This window comes from Lissotriton vulgaris, chromosome 10 (assembly GCF_964263255.1).
Source record: "Lissotriton vulgaris chromosome 10, aLisVul1.2, whole genome shotgun sequence".
NCBI lineage: Eukaryota > Metazoa > Chordata > Amphibia > Caudata > Salamandridae > Lissotriton > Lissotriton vulgaris.
The window spans coordinates 792,541,454-792,568,092 of NC_141698.1; the positions used below are offsets into that span (position 1 = coordinate 792,541,454).

Here is a 26,639-nt window from a genome sequence, read left to right on the forward strand (position 1 = left end):
AATGTCATATTTTACCTTGTGGACAATTATAAATACTCCTTTCTTAATAAAAGCAAGTAATTGACTGGGCAATCACTTATTGCTGCTGCTGCCTGTATTACGAGTTGTGAGCCTGTATTCACCCCCTGTGTCCACCTCCCCCAGAGAAGGCTTGGAATGCTCGACCCATGCTACAACTCAGGAGTGAAAGACCTCAACCCCCACGGTTGGTCCCAGTACCCCCGTGCCCATTTGAATGGAGTTCTTCTGACAGTGTAGTTATCAGTTACATTTAGATTCGAATAGGACCAGTGTTTTCTATATAGCTTTGTTATAAACATCGAGGAAATGCTACTTAAGAGACAGTATGTCATTGTTCACATAAGGCTTACCTTCTCTTCTACTGACTGTCCTGTTCCTTCCCCAATAAAGGCATCTCTGGGCTGCATTTCCAATAGAGTTCTGAAAAGATTCTCTGAAGTCACTGTCAGGAACTCAATCTCTGCATTGGGATGAAGTCCATACAGCATTGGACTTTCCTCTAGAAGCATTTCATCTACATATTTGTGGTAACCCGTATAATCCATGTTAGACGGGGCAGGAAATCCTGGGGCCAGCATAAGGTCATTTTCAAACTTGAACGACAAAGAAAGGAGGCAAGGGTAGGTTACAAAAGTTTCCAAGTACTCTTAAAATACCAGTCATTATCCAACACAAAGTCCATATAGCATTGGACATTCCACTGGAAGCATTGCATCTAAAATACCAGTCCTTGTGCAACACAATTAGAAAGTACACTACCGTCATTAAATACTAATAGTTATTTATTGCTACCATTTCGGAAGAGACAGTGGAGAGTTACAAAGAAGTTTGGCCTTCCTGCTCAGTTCGTCGTCTTGCTGCAAACGGTCTTTGATTTGGCAATATTCTACATGAATGTTGCAGGAATTATATTTTGAAAACATATTGAAATAAATAAATGACCAAAGAGGCTAAATCAGGAACCCGGATGTATGTGACCACGACCCAAATCTGACCTTTCCTTCCTTACGCTCTTTAGACTGTGTTAATTGGAACGCCTCGAACGTTTTGAATTACCTCACATACATGATGTACCCGAGCAACACATAGATCAGCTTGTTCACTCTGATTGATATATGTGGAGGACATTTTTTTTTTTTTTTTACAAGTAGCAACATTCAGAAATAAAGAATTATCTGGATTTGGTTTGGGGAAAATAGCCTTGAAACTCGATATTCTGCAACATTTATGTTACTGGCCTATACACAATTTGCAGTGATGAAATGCTCAGTTTTCGAGGGCTCCGTGAAACTGCAAGTTTTTTTCATGAAAATCCATGAACATTTAATTGAATTTCCTTTCAGAACAAAATGTGGAGAGCGCATGAGGCTGGTTGGAGCATTAACTGCCTCTCAACAAGACGGTAAACAGCCGTCACCCCGCATCCGTAACATCGCATGCTGTTACAACGGGGTCGTAACAACGACAATGTTGTGACAACGCATACCATTACCCCGCAAGTCATTACAACTACTTGCGGGGCGAGACGGTGTTGGATTTAAAACCCAACACCTTCCCTACAGTCCGCACAGACTGGAGTTGGAATAGTAAATTTTACTATTTCAACATCCAGCGCCCCCCTCCGCAAGTCGTTGTTACAACTTGGGGGGTAATGGAATGCGTTGTTACAACTTGGTCATTGTAACGACCGGGTTGTAACAACATGCGGGGTAATGGCATGGGGGGATGAGCGGCATATTCCACCAAGACATAATCTGTGCAAACCATTCTCCAGCTAGTATCTTGTTAGACTTTTGGTGTGTGAAATGTTATAAAAGATTTAAAGACATTTCCTGTAATTTGAAATACTGGAAATATGTAAGATTTGTTAAAATTCCATTCAGGCCTATATCTTCTATCTGTTTTACTGCACCACTCAAAGCGAAATGTAAAGGAGGGCACGGGAACAAATGCAAAGTGCTGCCGGTCTGTTCAAAGCTTATTCAAGCAATATAATTCTGCTATAGACTTCTAGCCACAGATTCCTCTCCTTTTGAATATTACCCAGGTGTCAGACTTAGGGTGACCAACTGGCATTGGTGCAAATTCAGGACGGTGAGTGTAAAAATTCAGGACAAAGGGTCAAAATTCAGGACACAAATTCAGGACAGGAGGTCAAAATTCAGGACAAAACTTCAGGAGAATTGGATAAGTTTTACAGACACATCAGAGGTCGCACAAAGGTATATAAGTAAGCCCAGCCATATCCAAACATATTCAACCATTTGCAAACCTATCCATCATGTATCCTTCCATCTATCCTTTCACTCATCCATCCCTTCATCCATCCTTTATCCATCCATCCACCCTTTCATCCTAGCCATCTGTACACTCATCCATCCACTCTTCTACCCATCCATCCATTCACTCATCCATCCAGCCATTTACCCTTTCACCCATCCAGCCATCCTTTCTCTTACTCATCCATCCACCCACTCACTCACTCATCCTTCCACCCATCCACCCTTTCAGTCATCCACCATCCTCCCTTTCTCTCTCCATCGTCCCTTTCACTTAGCAATCCTTCCTTCCATCCATCCATCCACCCACCCATCCATCTACTCATCCACTCATGAATCCATCCATTGACCCTATCACTCATCCATCCTTTCTCTCATCCATTTATCCTTTTACTCCTTCACTCATCTATTCATCCTTTAGTCCATCTACCCTCCCTTTCACTCACTCATCCATCCTTACATCCACCCTTTCACTCATCTGTCCATCCATTCACCCTTGCACTTATCAATTCATCAATCCATCCATCATTTCACTCATCCATCCACCCACCCACCCACTCACTCATCCACCTTTTAACTCATCCATCCTTTCACTCATCCATCCACCCTTTTACCCATCCAGCTACCCTTCCACCCATACATCCAGCTATTTACCTTTTCTCCCTTCCATCCTTCCACCACTCACTCATCAATCCATCCATCCTCTTTTATTATCCATCTATTCAATCTTTCATTCATCCATGCACCCTTTCACTAATTCATCCAGCCATCCACCCATCCCTTCACTTACTCACTCGCCCACCTTTTCATATTCATTTTGTGCTGAGCCTTTTTGAGCTGCAGAAGCCATTCCTGGACTGGGACAGAACCCACCCAGGGCAGAGACAGGATCCACCACAGGTGGGGGGGGGGGGGGGGGGGGGAGAGTGACTGGAGCCATCACTGGGGGAGGGGGATGGGAAGGAGGGGGACCAGGATCCACCAGGGTGGGCATGCAGTATCCTAGTATCATCTTGGTCTCTTCCAGGGTGGGGTAGGGCTCCTCACCCTCTCCTGGACAAGACAATGAGAAGTCAGTCTCTCTTTCCAAAATGTTACTTTGATGTACAGTACTTAAAGGAGATACTCCGAGAGAACTGATTTAACTGATTGTCCTCCTTACTTTGTTAATCAGTGTGGTGCGATTGTGCCATTTCTTTATTTTATTACATGAAAGACTGCATGTTTGAAGAATCGAGGTTTGTTTACAATTTAGTGACAGTTATTAAGCTCTGTGCTGTGATGAGAACCACTGCTGCCTCGGTGTAATCCAGACTGGTTGTAAGATGTTTGGGGCCCTGGGCAGAAAGGGAATGTCTCACACAAATTGCAGATACAAGACGCATTCAGGGCTGTTTGCATCTCAATAGATGCCCCCTGCTCCTGAAGCTGCAGCCCCTCTCTCTCAGCCACCTTCAAGCACCTCTTAACAGCTCATCAAGGGTTGGAGGTGTGAGGGGTGGGGGCTGCAGCTTCAAGAGCAGGGGCATCTATTCAGATGCAAACAGCCCTGAATGCGTCATGTCAAGAAGGGAGGTGAGTGGAAGCTGTGCCTGCTTTAGGGATGTGCGACCGTGCCCGGTTAAAATTACGGACAAATGGCGTCCGTTAAAGAATCCTTCACGGACAACGGACAGACGACCGAAATTACGGACTGTCCGTGAAATTTACGGACGGTTGGTCACCCTAGTCAGACTGGGTTCGGAAACGTTTCCGTATTACATGTGCGCGTCAGAAGTTGGCGCTGTGGGTCGCTGCACTGATGCCGTTCGCTCCAGAATTGACATGCAGGGCTTTTATAGGCATCATTGCTGCATGTCGACGTCAGCTCCTTTCAGAAAGAAATGCCACTAGATGCACATCCAGAGCTGCATCCCATCTCTCAGAGACCTTTACCCCAAAATATTTTTTCAGTGTTCAAGGGACTTCATCCCGACAGATGACATATTTTAAACCCTGTAGGGACTGTCCCAAAAAGAGGTCTAAGACGGATCCTCACCATGCATGCCTTTGGTGTCGGGACACAACTCCATGACCTGTGGAGGCTGTGCATCGATTAACTCGAAGGCCATCAGGGAAACACATGGCAACTGTTAGACCCGTCAGCCCAAGTTAAGGTTGTCTTCCGTCCAAAAGTTTTCATGTTAGACCAGTCACCCTCCCCCATACGTTTTTGCCTTCCTCCTCCATTTTTGTTTCTGATCTCGTTTTTGCTGGCCTTAGGACTCTGAGCACTTTACTACTGCTAACAAGTGCTCAAGTGCATGTGTTCACTCCTTAAAAAACTTGTTATATTGACTTGTACCAACTGGGCCATCTATTTTTAGGTGATCCCTTGGAGGACCCGATGGTCAGTGATTCTTTGGTTCAGGTACATTGTTTTACCAGTGGAGTGTCGGAGACTAGTAGATAAACAAGCGCTGTCCCCGAATGGGAGAGCGTCTCCAAATTGCAACTTGTTTAAATTTTCAATAATGTTCATACGAAGCACTTCAAGCTTTACGTCACTGTTTACATTAACCTGGGTTTTACACAGCAGTCTATTTACCATGTCCATCACTATCACCCTCCCAGTTCGGGCACATGATCAGGAACTTCCGGGTCAGACCCAGTGTAACATGGCGCTCCGGCTAACTAACTCATGACACGACGGAGGTGATCACGGGAATTATCCTTTTCACCCCAAGGCAGAGGTCTTCAATCTGTTGGGCCCGACCCCCAGGGGGGTCGTGGAGTCCTGGGAAGGGGGTCGCAGAACAGATTCTGTCAGTTTGCCTTAGTGGCGCCGGGCTGATTAAGGGTGCTCACGGCGGAAGCCTAATATACACCGAGGGATGAAAAAAATCAAAGACTCATTAACAAGTAAAATGTTTTTTAAAGACCTGTGAAGTACTTGGGCGTGGCTTTGTGTGTGTCCAGTGAAGCTGTTTCAGCGGGGCTCACATACACAAGGGGTTGGGAGGGGTGGGGTGGGGTGGCTGGGGGAGGAGGCTGTAGCCCTTTGAGTTCAAAGGGCGTTGCGCGCCTAGAGCTGTGGGTCCCGCCAGTAAAGCACGTGAAAGGTCCTCATTGGTTGAAGTCCCACGAGCCCTCATACCTGGTGCCTGGTGCCTGTGCGGGAGAAATATGCCTGATAGTGAACAGACTGTCTGCCACCCACCCCCCCGCCCCCAGCAGGGAGGCACAGAGATACCCTCCCATGAGAGAGGAAGAAGAAGGAAGACGACACAGAGATACTGACCAACCCCCATGAGAGAGACACAGAAAAGATGGGTGGATGAATGATGGATGGATGGATGAAAGGGTGGATGGATGAAGGATACATTTATGGATGAAAGGGTGGATGGACGGATGGAAGGATGAAAGGGTGGACGGAGGATGGATGGATTTAAGGATGAAAGGGCGGATGGATGAAGGATGGATGGGTGGATGAATGTATGGATGGATTGATGAAAAGGTAGATGGATGAAGGATGGATGTATGGATGGATAAAAGGTTGCATGGATAAATGATGGATGGATGGATGGATGTGTGAAAAGGTGGGTGGATGAATGATGGGTGAATGGATGGATAGATGAAAGGGTGGGTGGATGAAGGATGGCTGTCTGGATGGAAGGATGAAAGGGTGGATAGATGAAGGATTAATGTATGGATGGAAGGATGAAAGGGTGAACGGGTGAAGGATAGATGGATGGAAGGATGAAAGGGTGGATGGATGAAGGATGGATGTATGGATGGATAAAAGGTTGCATGTTTGAAGGATGGATGGATGTGTAAAAAGGTGGGTGGATGAATGCTGAATGGATGGATGGATGAAAGGGTGGATGAAGGATGGATGAACAAAAGGGTGGATGAATGAAGGATGTATGTATGGATGGATTGATGAAAAGGTAGATGGATGAAGGATGGATGGATGTATGGATGGATAAAAGGTTGCATGGATGAATGATGGATGGATGGATGTGTGAAAAGGTGGGTGGATGAATGATGGGTGAATGGATGGATAGATGAAAGGGTGGGTGGATGAAGGATGGCTGTATAGATGGAAGAATGAAAGGGTGGATGGATGAAGGATTAATGTATGGATGAAAGGATGAAAGGGTGAACGGGTGAAGGATAGATGGATGGAAGGATGAACGGGTGGATGGATGAAGGATGGATGTATGGATGGATAAAAGGTTGCATGTATGAAGGATGGATGGATGTGTGAAAAGGTGGGTGGATGAATGCTGAATGGATGGATGGATGAAAGGATGGATGAAGGGTGGATGGACAAAAGGGTGGATGAATGAAGGATGTATGTATGGATGGATTGATGAAAAGGTAGATGGATGAAGGATGGATGTATGGATGGATAGAAAATTGCATGGAAGAATGATGGATGATGGATGTGTGAAAAGGTGGGTGGATGAATGATGGGTGAATGGATGGATAGATGAAAGGGTGGGTGGATGAAGGATGGCTGTATGGATGGAAGGATGAAAGGGTGGATGGATGAAGGATTAATGTATGGATGGAACGATGAAAAGGTGAATAGGTGAAGGATAGATGGTTGGAAGGATGAAAGGGTGGATGGATGAAGGATGGATGGATGGATGTGTGAAAGTGTGGGTGGACGAATGATGGATGGATGTATGTGATGAGGTCTAACAGGCGCATTTATGGTTGTCGATAGTTGTTGATGATGATGAGGAGTACCAGTTTCTAGAAACTTTTGTCGGAAGGGGGTCCTTACGCCTAAAAAGGTTTTACAAGGGGGTCTCGGCATCAAAAAGTTTGAAGACCTCTGCCCTAAGGTAATACACTACTTATAAACGTAACTCACGATCGCTATACTTGTAGGTTTCCTGTGATTAAGTTACATTTATATTCACAGGTCTACAGTTTTCTTCACACGCCATACGAAAATAAGGTAGCGTCTGAAGTTTCGTACGTTTTGTTACTTTTGTTTTGCACGTTGGTACAGCACGATTTTCACACTCGTTGAACACTCATAATTTTTCATCTAATGAATCTTTTTTTAACAGTTTCTTAACTAAGCGGGATGACTTTTGTTCCGTCTCATTTGACCTGACGTGTATTCACCCAGGTTCATCCCGCATGTAAGGTACAATTTTGTAAGCCATCTTTTGCTTTGCAAAGCACTTTGTTGTTCACTCCAGCATCAACACTTTGTTCAGTCATTTTATGACTTCCATCGTTTCACTTCACTTCGCATCATTGCGGTTCATATCATGCATGATATCACTGAATATTATTCATCAGTCTTTCACTCACCATTGCACAACCTTACTTAACGCACTACTTCTGGTCTGGCCAATGCCAGACCAGAAGTAGTGCGAAGTATCATCTTAAGCAGACTTGACTACTGCAACGCACTACTTCTGGGGGCACCCATAACCTTGTTGGGCAAACTGCAGCGGGTGCAGAATTCTGCCGCCAAGCTGGCACTCTCTCGTCGGCGCTCTGATTCTTCCTCGATTCAGAAAAGGGGGTGGTGATGAACAGAGTGTCTGAATTAAGCAGACCACTCTTACCCAGTCCAAAGATCAGGGCTTGATCCATCACTGTTATTTATCTCACTGCACCATCCCAGCTCAGAACTTGGCTATATGCAAATCAGTCTGTCCCTGGCCCAGTGCATCATGGGAACAGGGCAGACTAAACTACCAAGCCAATTCTTCACCAGAAAGGAGACAAGGTACCGGGGACCGGTTTCTGGCATTTCAGCCGTCTTCGGCCCGGCTTGCTTGAAACCTGATGGTGCAGTGAGAAAGGGACTCATGTCTGAGTATACCCTGCCACAACTATAGTGGCCAAAAACGATTCAGAAAAGGGGGTGGTGATGAACAGAGTGTCTGAATTAAGCAGACCACTCTTACCCAGTCCAAATATCAGGGCTTGATCCATCACCGTTATTTATCTCACTGCACCATCCCAGCTCAGAACCTGGCTATATGCAAATCAGTCTGTCCCTGGCCCAGTGCATCAGGGGAACAGGGCAGACTAAACTACCAAGCCAATTCTTCACCAGAAAGGAGACAAGGTACCGGGGACCGGTTTCTGGCATTTCAGCCGTCTTCGGCCCGGCTTGCTTGAAACCTGATGGTGCAGTGAGAAAGGGACTCATGTCTGAGTATACCCTGCCACAACTATAGTGGCCAAAAACGATTCAGAAAAGGGGGTGGTGATGAACAGAGTGTCTGAATTAAGCAGACCACTCTTACCCAGTCCAAAGATCAGGGCTTGATCCATCACCATTATTTATCTCACTGCACCATCACAGCTCAGAACCTGGCTATATGCAAATCAGTCTGTCCCTGGCCCAGTGCATCATGGGAACAGGGCAGACTAAACTACTAAGCCAATTCTTCACAAGAAAGGAGACAAGCTAATGGGGACCGGTTTCTGGCATTTCAGCCGTCTTCGGCCCGGCTTGCTTGAAACCTGATGGTGCAGTGAGAAAGGGACTCATGTCTGAGTATACCCTGCCACAACTATAGTGGCCAAAAACGATTCAGAAAAGGGGGTGGTGATGAACAGAGTGTCTGAATTAGGCAGACCACTCTTACCCAGTCCAAAGATTAGGGCTTGATCCATCACTGTTATTTATCTCACTGCACCATCCCAGCTCAGAACTTGGCTATATGCAAATCAGTCTGTCCCTGGCCCAGTGCATCATGGGAACAGGGCAGACTAAACTACCAAGCCAATTCTTCACCAGAAAGGAGACAAGCTACCGGGGACCGGTTTCTGGCATTTCAGCCGTCTTCGGCCCGGCTTGCTTGAATCCTGATGGTGCAGTAAGAAAGGGACTCATGTCTGAGTATACCCTGCCACACCTATAGTGGCCAAAAACGATTCAGAAAAGGGGGTGTTGATGAACAGAGTGTCTGAATTAAGCAGACCACTCTTACCCAGTCCAAAGATCAGGGCTTGATCCATCACCATTATTTATCTCACTGCACCATCCCAGCTCAGAACCTGGCTATATGCAAATCAGTCTGTCCCTGGCCCAGTGCATCATGGGAACAGGGCAGACTAAACTACCAAGCCAATTCTTCACCAGAAAGGAGACAAGGTACCGGGGACCGGTTTCTGGCATTTCAGCCGTCTTCGGCCCGGCTTGCTTGAAACCTGATGGTGCAGTGAGAAAGGGACTCATGTCTGAGTATACCCTGCCACAACTATAGTGGCCAAAAACGATTCAGAAAAGGGGGTGGTGATGAACAGAGTGTCTGAATTAAGCAGACCACTCTTACCCAGTTCAAATATCAGGGCTTGATCCATCACCGTTATTTATCTCACTGCACCATCCCAGCTCAGAACCTGGCTATATGCAAATCAGTCTGTCCCTGGCCCAGTGCATCAGGGGAACAGGGCAGACTAAACTACCAAGCCAATTCTTCACCAGAAAGGAGACAAGGTACCGGGGACCAGTTTCTGGCATTTCAGCCGTCTTCGGCCCGGCTTGCTTGAAACCTGATGGTGCAGTGAGAAAGGGACTCATGTCTGAGTATACCCTGCCACAACTATAGTGGCCAAAAACGATTCAGAAAAGGGGGTGGTGATGAACAGAGTGTCTGAATTAAGCAGACCACTCTTACCCAGTCCAAAGATCAGGGCTTGATCCATCACCATTATTTATCTCACTGCACCATCCCAGCTCAGAACCTGGCTATATGCAAATCAGTCTGTCCCTGGCCCAGTGCATCATGGGAACAGGGCAGACTAAACTACCAAGCCAATTCTTCACCAGAAAGGAGACATGCTACCGGGGACCGGTTTCTGGCATTTCAGCCGTCTTCGGCCCGGCTTGCTTGAATCCTGATGGTGCAGTGAGAAAGGGACTCATGTCTGAGTATACCCTGCCACACCTATAGTGGCCAAAAACGATTCAGAAAAGGGGGTGGTGATGAACAGAGTGTCTGAATTAAGCAGACCACTCTTACCCAGTCCAAAGATCAGGGCTTGATCCATCACCATTATTTATCTCACTGCACCATCCCAGCTCAGAACCTGGCTATATGCAAATCAGTCTGTCCCTGGCCCAGTGCATCATGGGAACAGGGCAGACTAAACTACCAAGCCAATTCTTCACCAGAAAGGAGACAAGGTACCGGGGACCGGTTTCTGGCATTTCAGCCGTCTTCGGCCCGGCTTGCTTGAAACCTGATGGTGCAGTGAGAAAGGGACTCATGTCTGAGTATACCCTGCCACAACTATAGTGGCCAAAAACGATTCAGAAAAGGGGGTGGTGATGAACAGAGTGTCTGAATTAAGCAGACCACTCTTACCCAGTCCAAATATCAGGGCTTGATCCATCACCGTTATTTATCTCACTGCACCATCCCAGCTCAGAACCTGGCTATATGCAAATCAGTCTGTCCCTGGCCCAGTGCATCAGGGGAACAGGGCAGACTAAACTACCAAGCCAATTCTTCACCAGAAAGGAGACAAGGTACCGGGGACCGGTTTCTGGCATTTCAGCCGTCTTCGGCCCGGCTTGCTTGAAACCTGATGGTGCAGTGAGAAAGGGACTCATGTCTGAGTATACCCTGCCACAACTATAGTGGCCAAAAACGATTCAGAAAAGGGGGTGGTGATGAACAGAGTGTCTGAATTAAGCAGACCACTCTTACCCAGTCCAAAGATCAGGGCTTGATCCATCACCATTGTTTATCTCACTGCACCATCCCAGCTCAGAACCTGGCTATATGCAAATCAGTCTGTCCCTGGCCCAGTGCATCATGGGAACAGGGCAGACTAAACTACTAAGCCAATTCTTCACAAGAAAGGAGACAAGCTAATGGGGACCGGTTTCTGGCATTTCAGCCGTCTTCGGCCCGGCTTGCTTGAATCCTGATGGTGCAGTGAGAAAGGGACTCATGTCTGAGTATACCCTGCCACACCTATAGTGGCCAAAAACGATTCAGAAAAGGGGGGTGGTGATGAACAGAGTGTCTGAATTAAGCAGACCACTCTTACCCAGTCCAAAGATCAGGGCTTGATCCATCACCGTTATTTATCTCACTGCATAATCCCAGCTCAGAACCTAAGTATACCCTGCCACACCTATAGTGGCCAAAAACGATTCAGAAAAGGGGGTGGTGATGAATCGTTTTGTCCACCATAAGCATGGAAGGGTATACTCAGATGTGAGTCCCTTGCTCACTGTACCATCACCACCCCCTTTTCTGAATCGTTTTGTCCACCATAAGCGTGAAAGGGTATACTCAGATGTGAGTCCCTTGCTCACTGCACCATCAGGATTCAAGCAAGCCGGGCCGAAGACGGCTGAAATGCCAGAAACCGGTCCCTGGAAGCTTGTTTCCTTCCCAGTATAAGAATTGGCTTGGTAGTTTGGTCTGCCCTGTTCCCATGATGCACTGGGCCAGGGACAGACTAATTTGCATGTAGCCAGGTTCTGAGCTGGGATGGTGCAGTGAGCTAAAAATCGGTGATGGATCAAGCCCTGATCTTTGGACTGGGTAGAAGTGTTCTGCTTAATTCAGATACTCTGTCCATTACCACCCCCTTTTCTGAATCGTTTTGTCCACCATAAGCGTGGAAGGGTATACTCAGATGTGAGTCCCTTGCTCACTGCACCATCAGGATTCAAGCAAGCCGGGCCGAAGACGGCTGAAATGCCAGAAACCGGTCCCCGGAAGCTTGTTTCCTTCCCAGTATAAGAATTGGCTTGGTAGTTTGGTCTGCCCTGTTCCCATGATGCACTGGGCCAGGGACAGACTAATTTGCTTGTAGCCAGGTTCTGAGCTGGGATGGTGCAGTGAGCTAAAAAACGGTGATGGATCAAGCCCTGATCTTTGGACTGGGTAGGAGTGTTCTGCTTAATTCAGATACTCTGTCCATCACCACTCCCTTTTCTGAATTGTTTTGTCCACCAAAAGCGTGGAAGGGTATACTCAGATGTGAGTCCCTTGCTCACTGCACCATCAGGAATCAAGCAAGCCGGGCCGAAGACGGCTGAAATGCCAGAAACCGGTCCCCGGAAGCTTGTTTCCTTCCCAGTATAAGAATTGGCTTGGTAGTTTGGTCTGCCCTGTTCCCATGATGCACTGGGCCAGGGACAGACTAATTTGCATGTAGCCAGGTTCTGAGCTGGGATGGTGCAGTGAGCTAAAAATCAGTGTTGGATCAAGCCCTGATCTTTGGACTGGGTAGGAGTGTTCTGCTTAATTCAGATACTCTGTCCATCACCACCCCCTTTTCTGAATCGTTTTGTCCACCATAAGCGTGGAAGGGTATACTCAAATGTGAGTCCCTTGCTCACTGCACCATCAGGATTCAAGCAAGCCAGGCCGAAGACGGCTGAAATGCCAGAAACCGGTCCCCGAAAGCTTGTTTCCTTCCCAATATAAGAATTGGCTTGGTAGTTTGGTCTGCCCTGTTCCCATGATGCACTGGGCCAGGGACAGACTAATTTGCATGTAGCCAGGTTCTGAGCTGGGATGGTGCAGTGAGCTAAAAAACGGTGATGGATCAAGCCCTGATCTTTGGACTGGGTAGGAGTGTTCTGCTTAATTCAGATACTCTGTCCATCACCACCCCCTTTTCTGAATCATTTTGTCCACCATAAGCGTGGAAGGGTATACTCAGATGTGAGTCCCTTGCTCACTGCACCATCAGGATTCAAGCAAGCCGGGACGAAGACGGCTGAAATGCCAGAAACCGGTCCCCGGAAGCTTGTTTCCTTCCCAGTATAAGAATTGGCTTGGTAGTTTGGTCTGCCCTGTTCCCATGATGCACTGGGCCAGGGACAGACTAATTTGCATGTAGCCAGGTTCTGAGCTGGGATGGTGCAGTGAGCTAAAAAACGGTGATGGATCAAGCCCTGATCTTTGGACTGGGTAGGAGTGTTCTGCTTAATTCAGATACTCTGTCCATCACCACCCCCTTTTCTGAATCGTTTTGTCCACCATAAGCGTAGAGGGGTATACTCAGATGTGAGTCCCTTGCTCACTGCACCATCAGGATTCAAGAAAGCCGGGCCGAAGCCGGCTGAAATGCCAGAAACCGGTCCCTGGAAGCTTGTTTCCTTCCCAGTATAAGAATTGGCTTGGTAGTTTGGTCTGCCCTGTTCCCATGATGCACTGGGCCAGGGACAGACTAATTTGCATGTAGCCAGGTTCTGAGCTGGGATGGTGCAGTGAGCTAAAAAACGGTGATGGATCAAGCCCTGATCTTTGGACTGGGTAGGAGTGTTCTGCTTAATTCAGATACTCTGTCCATCACCACCCCCTTTTCTGAACTGATTCTTCCTCGGCAGCACTTACGGATCTTCATTGGTTGCCAGTCTCCCAACGTGTCGACTTTAAAGCCCTTTGCTTGGTCTTGCGGGCCCTCCATGGTCAGGGGCCGATCTCCCTGCAGGAATTGTTCTCCTGGTACATACTTACTAGATCCCTTTGTTCTGCCTCAGCCTACCTGGTGGTAGTTCCTAAGATCCTGAGGATGCGAATGGGTGGTCGTTCTTTCAGCTATACGGCATCAAGGCTGTGGAACGCGCTGCCATTGTCTCCTAGAAATATGGGTGACTTATCCTCTTTTAAAAAGGGACTAAAAACTCATCTTTTCCCAAGGACATTGTAATTACAGCTGCCACTATAATATTGTGCTCAGGCCATTGAGGATCACAGCGCCAGGATACCCGTGGGGTGACAGTTGCGCTCTATAAATGTGCCATACAATACAATACAATACTATTATCTCTGAAACCATCCAATTTCTAGCATTTTTTACTTGCTTATAACTAACATACTGTTCTTGGGTATCATCATGAAGATGCACCTTTATTCACTTTATTACCAACTGGTATTACCAAGCATATTTACTCTTTTCACGTTACCCACACCTACAGTAGAAATCAGATTATATTCACTACTTCACCTTGATTTTTTGGTGTGATTATGTGCAACTACACTTAAAAACCAGTATTATGCTGAATGCTTAATTCTATGATTTCAGAACAACCCCCTGACGAAGGGCATAGCCCGAAATGCATTGGGCAGAATTTAATATTATTGTGTAAACACAAGAATGTTACTGAAGAAAGTAGTATTTTATGAAGAAGAGAAGAAACCCAAAAATTGAGAATAAAAATCATTTAAAACTTTCAGAAGTACTTTGTGTGAACATTATTGAAAATGTAAACAAGAGTGCGACTTGGAGATTCTCCCCCATTCGAGGACAGTGCTTGTTTATCTATTATTTCATCCTCATACTTAGAACGATTTACCAACCAGCACCAACAAAAATATGGAATCACAGGAGTAAAGTACAACCACCAAGGAGTGGGAGGGCCCATTCTCCATTTGGATGAAAGCGTAGAAGGCTAGTGCCACTAGTCAAAGGAAGTCTGGTGTTGCCTTTGGCACTTAAATGAGTCCTTCTGTCTGGGGGAACTGGTCTTTGCAAATTATATCAGAACAGAGGTTCTGATGCCAGGGGTGCCCCTTAAATCCTAGATTTAGGGGTGTTGGTGCCAGTATCAATGGGCTGCTATCTCCAGCAGCCAATCTGCCTCTGAGGTGACCACATCTGGGTGTGTGTGCCACATTTCCTACCACTTCTAAAGATGGTAGAAATCTTCCTTGACTGTACAGACCAGGTAGCCTTCCCTATGGGGTGTGGCTAGCTCTCTGGAGGTGTACACCTCTTCCCCACCTGCCCCGGTACAAATGTAGCTGGGGGCAGAGGAAGGCTGTTTCCTCGTTTGGAAGGCAGCCTGGCTGCATATCACAAGCAGTGAAGGCTTTGAAGCTCACCGCCTTGATATGCCACATCACTAGCCATCCTGGCAGGGAGGGAGGTCTGACCTCCTTCCCGTCCAAGCCACAGTTTCTTACTCCTAGGTGAATTCACACCTTTTGGCAGGGGGTAAGACTCCTATCTTGCCAGCAGCAACTGGAGGCCGGCAGCCAGAGCACAGAAAAGGCTGGAGAAACATCTAAGGTAGCCACCTGGGTGCATTCTACATTGATCTCAACATGAGAATCATGTCAGCGGTGAAGAGGCACATTGTTTCATAACAAAAATGTCATTATGGTTGGTACCATAATGAGCAGGCGAACTAGAGTTTGCCCAGGTGCCAGCCCATGTTATCCTCTGGACCGCTGATCAATTATAGTAGCCCTTAATGGTAATGGCTACTATAGGGTCATATAAGCGTGCACTTATATTTCCTTACTTTTAATATAATGCACCCTGCCTCCTGGGCTCAGGAGGCCTTCTTTAGGGGTGACTGGCATGTATTAGAAATAGTGCATTGACCTTGCTACACATGGTGAGGGCACAGTCGAGTTTGAGCTGTTTGCACTGCACCTGCAGTCTGAAATGGCAGGACTGCTGCTAAATGTTTACTTGGGTCACTCGTGGTAGCACAAACAGTGCTGCAGGCCCTGGTGACCCTTTTAACTCCCAGGCCCTTGGTACCATATACTAGGGACTTATGAGTGAGTTAAATTCCTTTCCAATTGGGGTTGCCAATTCACATGTGTTAGACCTGGCATCATTGGTGTGAGTCTCCCTTCCATTTTTGACGGATTGCCTCCTCTGTTTTGATATGTTTATGCTGGTTATATGCTTTGGGAACTGTGCCACTGCTATTCAGTGCCACAGTGCAAGTGCTCCCTATGTTAAATTGCTGTATTAATTAGTGATTCCATGATTGGGTTATTTGATTTACCTGTCAGCCTCTAGTGCAGTGCACCATGGGTGCCCAGGGCTTGTAAATCAAATGCTGCTGGTGGGCTTGCAGAACTGGTTGTGCCACCCACAAAAGCAGCTTGTAACGTGTGTCACAGGCCTGCCATTGCAAGGCCTGTGTGCAGTCTAGCACTGCCATGTCGACTTGGCCAAGTGCACCCACTTGCCAGCCCCTAAACCTTCCCTTTGCTTCATGTTAGACACCCCTATGGTAGGCCCAAGGGCAGGGCGCATTGTAAGTATATGGTAGGACATGCTCTGATGTGTGTAGCATGTCCTAGTAGTGAACTACAGCCATTTTCATTTTTCACTATTGAAGGCTACCTGTTCTCCATAGGCTAGAATGGGCAGTTAGATTATTACATTCTTATAATCCTAACTGACTCAGGGAACATGGTAGAAATTCAAATTTAGTATGCCTGAACTCAGGATGATAAAATACATATTTTAGTAAAGTTGGTTTTAATTTTCTTTGTTTGAAAATACCACTTTTAGAAAGTAGCTATTTTCTTGTCTAACTGTCCAGGCCTCCCTCTGCTAGGTTGTGTATTCCTTGTCTGGGGTTGTGAGTAACAGGGCTGGGGGATTCCCATCAAGGTACCATCTTGCGCACCGCAACGGGCCCGCAGGCTGAGATTCTACGCATCATCTCCGCACCGGTAAGGATCACGACACATCCCCTACTCTGCGCAAGCATTGAGGCAGGACGCAACCTTTCCCCCGGATCACGGAACCAACACATCTCCCCTTTTGCGAGCCTTTTGTTCACTCTGTGTTACGCATCAAGGTACTTTGTTGAGAACTTTGATGCATTTATCATCAACTTGAACTAAGCAACTTTAATCACCTTTAAGTCAACTTTAAGTGTAGTATTGTGGATTTTTGTTGTTTGTGGTCTTGTGTTAAGTCTATATAAAGAATACTTATTTTTATAAAACCTGTGTTGTGTACATCTGTAGTGTTTTCACTGTATCACTGTGTATATTCACAAATGCTTAGCACACTGCTTCTGAGATAAGCCTGTCTGCTCGTGCCAAGCTACCAAGGGGGTGAACAGGTGTTATTTAGGAGTGTAATCCCCTTATCCTGACTTAGAAGTTAGGGTCCCTATTTGGACAACGGTGAATACCATTGCCATCTAGAGACCCCCCGATCTAACAACATGTATCAGTTTAGGGAGAGAGCACTTGCAGTGGGGCCTGGCTAGCAGGCTTCAGTGCATTGTCAGAGTTCATAACCAGCATCTAGTCCAGATTAGGACAGAGAGTGGGGGAACACCTGCAAAAAGGCTTTTATTCCTACACTTGTGTTAGGGGTGATTGAGCCCTCCAACAGTCTCTAATCCAGCCCTGTGGTACTTGTACCCAAGGCTGCCCCACCATGCACCACTGCATAACTTAGGTTCTGTGTAGACTGCCGGGGACTCAGTTCTGTCACTAAGGCTGACGCACACCCCACCCCCCCCAAGCTGATGAGCTCATAGACTGAGCACTGCCAATCTCCTCAGTACCTTTGTTCTTACATCAGTGCACAGGCAGATTGCTCTGACCGAGGGGGCAAATAAGACGTCTGCATTCTCGACCCCAGAGGGCATCTTCCTATGTAGGGTGATGCCTTTTGGCTGGACGAATCCCCCTGCCACCATTTAGAGGATGGTTAACAGGGTTCTAGCTGGGAAGGACCGCCTACCTGGATGACATTGCTGTCTTCAGCTCCAGCTGGGAGGAACACCAGTATCACCTCCAGGAGGTGCGTCAGGCAGGCATGACTATCAAGGTCAGTAATTGCCATATAGGGCAGGTATCCATAGTGTATCTGGGCCACATGGTGGGGTGCAAGGTGCAGCCCTTCCAGGCCAAGATTGAGACTATCCTAGCCTGGCAACGGCTTAAAACACAGACTGAAGTGAGGGCCTTCTTGGACATCACAGGATTCTATAGTAGATTTGTTGAGGGTTATGACACCATTATTTCCCCTTTAACAGAGCTGACTTCAATCAAGTAGCCTAGAAAGGAGACCTGGACAAAGGCATGTCTGATAACCTTTGACACCCTTAAGGAGGTCATGTGTACAGCATTTGTACTGAAGGCTTTCGACTTCTCAAAGGAGTTTATTGTTCAGACAGATGCTTCAGAGCATGGCATAGCGCCTGTTTTAGTACATTTAAAAGAGGTTGGGAGCAGACCATCTGGTAGCCTTCATTGACAGGAAGTTACTTCCCCTGGAACAGAGGCGGAGTGCGATTGAAAGGTAGGCCCTTGCTGTGGTCGGGGGACTGAAGAAGCTGAGACCATACCTGTATGGGACTCACTTTCTGTCTTTCAGCATAGTTAGTCCATTACCCGTAAAAACATGATCATTCTCTTAAGTAAATGTAATCAAAATATCTGTGGTGGAAACTGCTCCACTTTGTTAGTATTTCAGTGACCTTTTAAAATTTGGGCATTGAAGGTTGTGCATTATTTCCATCTGAGTTTTAAAGAATAAGTTACTTTTCAGACCTGGCATCCTTAGTGGGATTTTCCCTCTAAGTTTTTGTCTTCAACTTTCCTGTTTTGTTGACTTGGGGCCCGATTTAGATCTCAGAGAAAGGGTTACTCTGTCACAACGGTGACAGGTACCCCACCAGCTGAAGTATAAATCCCATAGGATATATTGGGCTTTATATTTCAGCGGATTGGATATTCGTAACCATTGTGACGGAGTAACCGATCCATTGAGCTCTAAATCAGGCCCTTAGTTTCTGCTACCTTTAGGACTCTGCACACTTTTTCTACTGATAACTGTTGATTAAGGGCTTGTGCGCTCTTCTTAAAACATGGTAGAATGTGTTTATTTCCAATTGGCATATTTAATTTACTTGTAAGCCCCTATTAAAGTGGCACTTCCTGCACCTATATCCTGTCAATTAAAAGCTCTATTGGGCCTGCAACACTGATTGTGCCACCCACTTAAATAGTCCTGTAAAAATGTTTTTTACTACTGCCAGGCCTACCTCTTTGATAGGATATTATTGGAGTTATCTTATTACATTTAATAAGCTGTAACTTCCAAATAGGAACACGTGACCAGTTTATGTTTGATGTCTTTGGAATTGAAATGAAAAATCCTCTGATCGTAAAGTAAGATTTTAAATTACAACTTTTTTAAATGCCACTATTAGAAAGTTAAATACACACAGATGATGGACGGAATGCAGAGCAAATGAAACATTCACCCTCAGTCAAGAGATCTGGCTTAAACACATCGTTTTTTTCCTCACCATGCTACCCCCATTTGGACCCAGCCATATGCAAATCAGTCTTGACCCTGTGCCTCATGGGAACAGTCCAGCCCAAACTGCCAAGCCAGGTCCTCCCAGGACCAGAAACAAGCATTCTAGGATGGTTTCAGGGCATTACCCCTCATCAACCAGGCTAGCTTGAAGCCAGTGACACAGTGAGCCGGGGACCCACATCTGGGCATACCAGGCGCACTTACAGCGTGTAAGCAAAAGACCTACAGATTATGGACGGAATGGAAAGCACATCAAACATTCACCCCAGTCAAGAGATCTGGATTAAAATCCATTGTTCTTTTGCTCACCATGCTACCCAAGTTTGGACCCAGCTGTATGCAAATCAGTCTTGACCCTGTGCCTCATAGGAAGTGGGACGGGTATGACCAGACCTGGGCCCTGTGCTCTCCATCCCACTGGAGTCAAGCTAGCCTGGCTGATGAGGGGTGAAACCCCGAATCTGGTCCTAGGATGTTTGTTTCCAGCCCAGGGAAGACCTGGTTTGGCAGTTCAGGCTGGATTGTTCCCATGGGGAACAGGGTCAAGACTGATTTTCATATCTGGGTCTGAACTGGAATGGCATGGGGAGCAAAACACTATGAATTTAGGCCCAGATCTCTGTACTGGAGTGAATGTATAACATTGTTCAGCATTCTGTCCATCAATTGTTCTTTTTACTATAGAAAGTCGGCATATTCCTGCCATAGCCATTTGGAGCCTGCAGCCGGTCTCTGGGTCAATTGATTTGGTGTAGCTGACAGTTGGCCTTTGTGTATTCCTCCTTGATAAATATTGGACCTTGGACATCAACTCTTCGATATACATCTGGACCCAAGGATACTCTGCCGGAAAGCAGGACTGCTGTGCTGTTGAAAGGAATGCCACTCTGCTGAACTGCTGCTCAGAGGGACTTCTGCCTTGCTGTGCTGACCTGCTACCAGCTGCCATCCTGCCGGGGTGAGAAGGGCTTGACCTTCACCTGCTGAACCCAGAACCACCAGAGTGACTCCAAGTGCTAGTTGGCTGGACTCCTGACTAGAGTTTGAGGGAGAGTAGGCTCCAACAACCTTAAACCCAGCACCTGGATCCTGCCATCTGTGTGTTCTACACTGCCAAGTGGTACCACCCCAGTCCTCTACCTTTGGGAGTGGGCCTAAAGGTGCTCTGCCAGCCTATCTATGGATTTAGCAGAACCGAACTAACACATCTCTTCTGCTGCACAATGTAATGTAAAGAAGAACTACAGCTCTGCCTCTTCTGCATGCATCTTCCAGGTGCAAGGTCTCTGCATCACCATTACAGCCCGCAGCCTCATCAGAACCACCAACTCTGGCCTTCGTACCCCTCATTGATGGCAGCCCTGATGAAGCCACGGGACTCTGCTTCACAGCTCCTTAAGACTGACGCATTTTCCCGACTTCACAATGTATCCTCGATGCCAGACTTCTCATTGTAAGTCCCTTGTCGATGGAATTCTCAATGATCATGCAGGACATGGCATCACAGCCCCACAGCTCCTCCGAACCAACGCATTGCTTTGGCTGTGTGACGCATCTTCGATGTGGAACCTCACAATCCTCTGAACTAGGATTTCTAGTACTCTTGTTCAGCAGCCCTAACTGGGTCCCTGTAGCCGGCACACAACCCATCGGGGTGGGAATGAACGTGTGACTTTGTCCCGGTCCAGTACATGCAGATAACCACAGTTGGTGCTTTGTGCTTTTTAGTACTATTTTCACTAAACTATTTTAAAAGGCCTATCTTTGGTACTACTGATTGGATTTATGTCATTTTTGGTCTAGTTTTCTTTATTCAAAAATCTATTTTTCTAGTTCAGTGTGGGATAATTTGTGTGTGGTGTTTTGATTTTATTATTGCTGAAAGTATTGCACAAATACTTTGCACATAGCCTCTAAGTTAAGCCTAATTGCTCTGTGCCAAGCTACACAAGGGCTGAGCACAGCTGAATTTGGGGTTTGCTAGTGTCTCACCCTGACAAGGATTGTGGTTGCTGCTTGAGTAGGATTTCAATTCCTTCAACCAGTAAACCAATATCTTACAGCAAACTTTATGTCACCAAGAACCAGACAATGCAAGGTCATGACTGCTCCAAGTCCAGGCTTGATCCAGGTCCTAATGGAACGTCTCTAAAGGCCAGTCTTCATCACACTCCAAGTCCTCCAGTAAGCATAAAAACCATTAGAGGTTGAAGCTGAGGTCTGCTCCTTATGCTATTCCCAGTGTCAGATAAAGCACGTGGGTGGCTGACTTTGGAACTGCACCAGCACCCAAACCCATGTCAGGCATTGGAACATCGATGCTGAACTCAGAAGGAGGCAGTCCTCTCTGACGCCCAATTGACACCAGTCTGAATTAAAACAAGGCATTCCCTCTTCAGCACTGACTCTGATAATGACTGTGACCAGGGTTATGACTTTGCTCAGCCCTATGTCATGGACAATTGGTATGACGATTTGCAGAAGGCTAGTGTGCTACCTACTTCTGCAAAGATCGCTCTTGTCTCTCCTGGCCCTGCCATGGAAGAATCTAACTACTACGCTATGGTCATCATAGGGCAGCTGAAGTACTTGACATACAGCTCCTCACCTTGGAGTTTAAACCAAACATGCCAACTGAGGTCCTACAACTGTGCCAGACTACTTCTGAGCCTCTCCTCCCTTTCAGTGAGGGCATGACTGATACCCTCCTAAGGGCTTTGGCCAAGGATTGTACTGGCCCTCCTGGTAACGGACATATTGCCAGGAACCTTTGCCCTTGTTCAGGTGACCCAGTCTTTTAGTTGATGCACCTTCCTCCAGAGAACATTGTGGTGCAGACTTCCACCAGCCAGACCAACTACAACAATTTGTATACCACTCTCTCTGAAAGGGAATCAAATGAAGTGGGGACCTTTGGTAAATGTCTCTTCTCATCAGCCAGTTTAGCACTGCGATTGATCAAAGCCTCCTGTTTTTTGGGCTGTTACACTCATTCCCTTTGGAAGTTGGTGGCACAAGTCCTCTGGTGTACCGAAAGACACCAGGGAGGACCGGAGCTCGCAGGTGATTCAGGAAGGATGTGATGCTGCCAAGTTCTCAATTCATTATGGCTTGGACACCAGTGACTCCAGAGAATGAGCCACAGGCACCACCGTGGACATTCGATCCAGTGCCGGCCTGCGATTGACTGGGTTCTCAAGTGACATCCAGTTCTCCCTTATGAACATGCCGTTTGATGGGACTTGCCTATCTGGGGAACAGTCTGATTCTGCCCTTGAATGCTTCAAGGAGAGTAGGGCTAACGCTCGCTGTCTGGGCATCTCTGCCCAGCCTTGCCAGCCACAACAATTCCACCATTAGTTTCATGGCTTTTGCCAAGGCATTCCTTACTGCCAGCCTGTCCCGCCCCAGCATGGAACCCAGCAGTTTTGTTGACAGGCCTAGGTGCCCACTGTTCCCGCGAACAAGGCCAATGTGCCGCTCAATCCTCCAACCCCCTAAGCAGAGATAACCTCCAAACCTCTTTTGAGTGCCCTTGCAGGGCCACAGCGATCTAGAAAGAGGCAGAATCCACTGATGCTATCTGGATTGACAAGAGATCACGCAGACCGGTGGATCCTGCGAGATGGTGCCGGGGTGTCAGAACTAGGATGTGATTGGTATTCCTTCTACTTTCTGGTGCTCAAGAAACATGGAGGTTGTCGGCCTATTGTACATTGGCACCCTCTCAAAGCCTACCTCCGGAAAGAGAAATTCATTATTCTCAGCCTAGTCCAGGTCTTGTCTGCTCTCGACCCTGGAGCCTAGATGGTGGTGTAGGACCTGCAGCACTCCTATTTCCACAGACCTGTCCTACTGGCTGATTCCACTACCTGTGGTTCGTGGTGGGATAGGATAATTTTCAGTTTGCTGTGCTCCCCTTTGGTCTCACAAACGATCCTCAAGTGTTCATGAAAGTGATGGAGATGGTGGCAGCATACTTCTGGTTGTCAGGGGTGCCAGTCTTCCCCTACCTTGCCGTCTGGCTGTTGAAGGCAGGCTCACACCAGGCAGTCTTCAACCACCTTCAGACTACGGAGAAACTACTGTCATCACTGTTGTTCTCTATCAACATGTCTAGGTCACAGCTCGCTCCTTCTCAGATGCTTCCCTTCATTCTGGACATGATCCGGTTTTGTGCCTTTCCCCAGGAAAAGGAGTACAGGACATTCAGGGTATTATCCCAATCTTCCAACCTTGGTCATGGATTTCAATGAGGTTCAATCAGAGGCACTGGGACTGATGTCCTCCTGCATCCTGTTGGTTGAACACGCCAGGTGGCATATGCAGGCCATGCAGTGGGACCTTAAGTCTCAGTAGACCCAACATTAAGAGGACCTCTCCGACCAAGTTCAGCTTTCGGATGTGACTGCAGTGGTTGTTACTTAACCACGACTGGGTCAGCAGCATATCTCTCTTCCTTCCTCACTCATCCCTGACAGGGGCAGCAGATGCTTCACTTCTGGGCTGGGGCAGCCACCTGAAAGAGGTGGAGATCAGAGGCCTCTGGTCTCTGGCAGAGTCCCATCGATGTGTCACTGAAAGCCTTACTGTGATCCTTTAAGAGGAGGCTGGTACAGGTGCTCATGAATAACACCACCGCCATGTGGTACAACAAAAAACATGGTAGGGTGGGTCACGGATCTTGTACCAAGAGGTCTTGCACCTTTGAAAATGTCTAAGCCACCAAGGACTTTTCCTGGTTATGAGCCCCTTTTAAGCTCACTGAATGCCTTGGTGGACAAACTCAGCCATTGAAGCCTACCAGATCATAAGTGGAAGATACACCCGGAGGTAGTGCAAGGACTCGTCCCCAAATGGGGTGAAGTTTGGCTTGATTTGATTGCCACTGTTGTGAACATGCAATGTCAGCACCTCTGGGCGGTAAAGTTTTCAAAGTGTCGATCGCTTGGAGACGCGTTCCAACGCAGCTGGAACTTGGAAATCGTGTAGGCCTTTATGCCAATAAGACTATTGCCCGAGCTCTCAAGAAAATCATTACTGATCATGCCCGAGTCATCTTACTGACTCCCGACTGGGCATGAGAGTATGTTATCCAGAACTCCTGGGTTTGAGCATCTGCCCTTTGTTAGAAATGGGGTTTGTGATTGATAGGTGTATGAACTAAGCCTGGGCGGAGTTACAGAGTTCCGCTATGCGGAAGACCGAGAAATGCAAAAAAACCTCTGCTACGCGGAGCTCCGCAAGCGTCGGAGTGCAGTAGATTAATCCGTTCCCAGTGATTATCAGCGCCTGGTGTTTGTCCACACTGTGCAAATATTGCAAATGGCACCATACACAGCGCAAGCGGGTGCTTCTTCCTTTCTGCTGCTCGAGTAGATTTTTGACATAAGCGGCAGTTCAATGCGAACGGACAGTTTCTGAACATGAGCGGTCACAAGCATACACGACCACTCGCAATGAGAAATCCGACCGCCTGCGTTGAGAAATCTCGCCGGGAGGTTATTTTCCATACTCGTGCTCACCAACTTGACGTTGACGATCGTGAATGAGGAATAGTCTTGCGGGTGGTGGATTTTCCTTGCTCACCAACTTAATGTTGACAAGCGCGAGCGAGGAATAAAACTCCGCTCCACTACGCAGAGCAGAGTTTTTCTGAACTCCACGAGCTCCACATAATGCAGGTTGCTGAAAACTCAGCAAACTCTGCAACTGGAGTGGAGTTCACCGCCCAGGCTTAGATTAGTATGAACTCTGTCCAGACACAAACCACCTCTCTAGTCAGTGTAAGCCAGTTACACACTAAAATACAACCTGTGCTCGCCCTCTGGTAGCTTGGCACAGAGCAGTCAGACTTATCTAAAGAGGCAATGGGTAATGTAATTGTGAAAATCACACACACACACAATATCTGGTTGTAGTAGACAGGGGAACATTCAAAATTCAGGCCAATGGAGTATATGCCAGGTACAGGACTCATGCAGATTCAGCTGAAAAAGTACTTTGGATGGAGAAAGCGTCAATGCCAAAGACCTGATGCGAGGAGTGGAGGAGACAATGCCCATCGTCGATCCCGTTGATGGAGGCGATAAATTGCATCTGATCCGCGCAATCAGTGAGACTTAGTTGACTAACCCCTTTGGAATGAAGGCAATGCATCATCATTTCGTTGTCCAGTCCATTGTCATCTAGCGGTGCAGTCCGTTGAGACAATGTCATTGAGCAGCAGCTGTAGTTTTGTCAAATGAAGATTCGTCAATTCTGCTGGATCAGCAAAGAACAGTCACTTCCAAGGGCCCAGGACTGGATTAGTACCACTTGGGAAGGCATGACTCACATATGGCAGAGTCCAGGTGCCATTGCAGGGCTGAAGGAAGTCTTTGATGGCCCTGAGCCATCAGAACAAGGGACAAGCCAGCAAACCCATGGAGTCGATCTGGGTTCAAATGAGATGGCTCCAGTCCTTTCCTCAGCAGGAGAGAGGGCAGCAAGAAGCAGGCAACAGGCAGCAAAGCAGAAAATCAGTTCTTCTAAAGCAGCAATCTCGCAGACTGGCAGTCCTTTTAGCATCACAGCAGTCCTTCTTCCTGGTAGAGTTCTTCATAAGTCCAGTAGTGTACTGACTTGGTAGGGTCAGAGACTCAGTCCTTATACCCAGTTGTGCCTTTGAAGTGGGGGTGACGTCAAAGAAGTGTATTTGAAATGCATAGACAACCTTTCTTCCCAACAATGGCTCCAGACTATCAGTAGCGAGCAATCAGCCATTTGTGTGGGGACAGTACAACACCTATTCAATTGCAAGTGCCAGCTCCTACCTTCTTTACTGCCTAGGAAGGGCCATGAGAATGCAGATGAGTGCTCTAACATGTCTAAACTTTCTGTGTTTGTGGCTGTCTAGAAGGGATGTATAAAGTGAAGCTGTCACCCACCCCAGATGTGTATTGGAGACAGGCTGCAGGCACACAGAGCAATAAGAGCAGAAAATGCCCACTTTCTAAAAGTGATATTTATAAAATAGTGATGTTACATCCATGTTTACTAGTAAAGAGGATTTATCATTACCATTCTAACAATATAAAACCTGACACCCCCAGGGCAGCACGGAAGCTGGTCTATACAGAAAGTAGATTAGCAATTTTGTCCAATTATTCATGTATCACGAATAACAACCAAATAGGGTGAACATATTTAATTTAAAAACTTTTATGCTGAAAATAAGAGCCTCATTATTTTATTTCTTTTATTTTTTTGCCATTTATAAAGCGCACTGTTACCTGAAGGTGTCCTGGTGCTAAC

At 46.9% G+C, this 26,639-nt stretch overlaps 1 protein-coding gene across 1 annotated transcript in view; it reads right to left on the bottom strand.

The window, feature by feature from the left end:
• DNAH11 (dynein axonemal heavy chain 11) overlaps positions 1–26,639 on the bottom strand; it is a 3,435,931-nt gene that overhangs the window by 93,326 nt on the left and 3,315,966 nt on the right. The window contains exon 78 of the mRNA XM_086939827.1: positions 372–614. Within this exon, the coding sequence (XP_086795953.1) occupies positions 372–614 (243 nt within the window). The remainder of the gene's footprint in view (positions 1–371; positions 615–26,639) is intronic.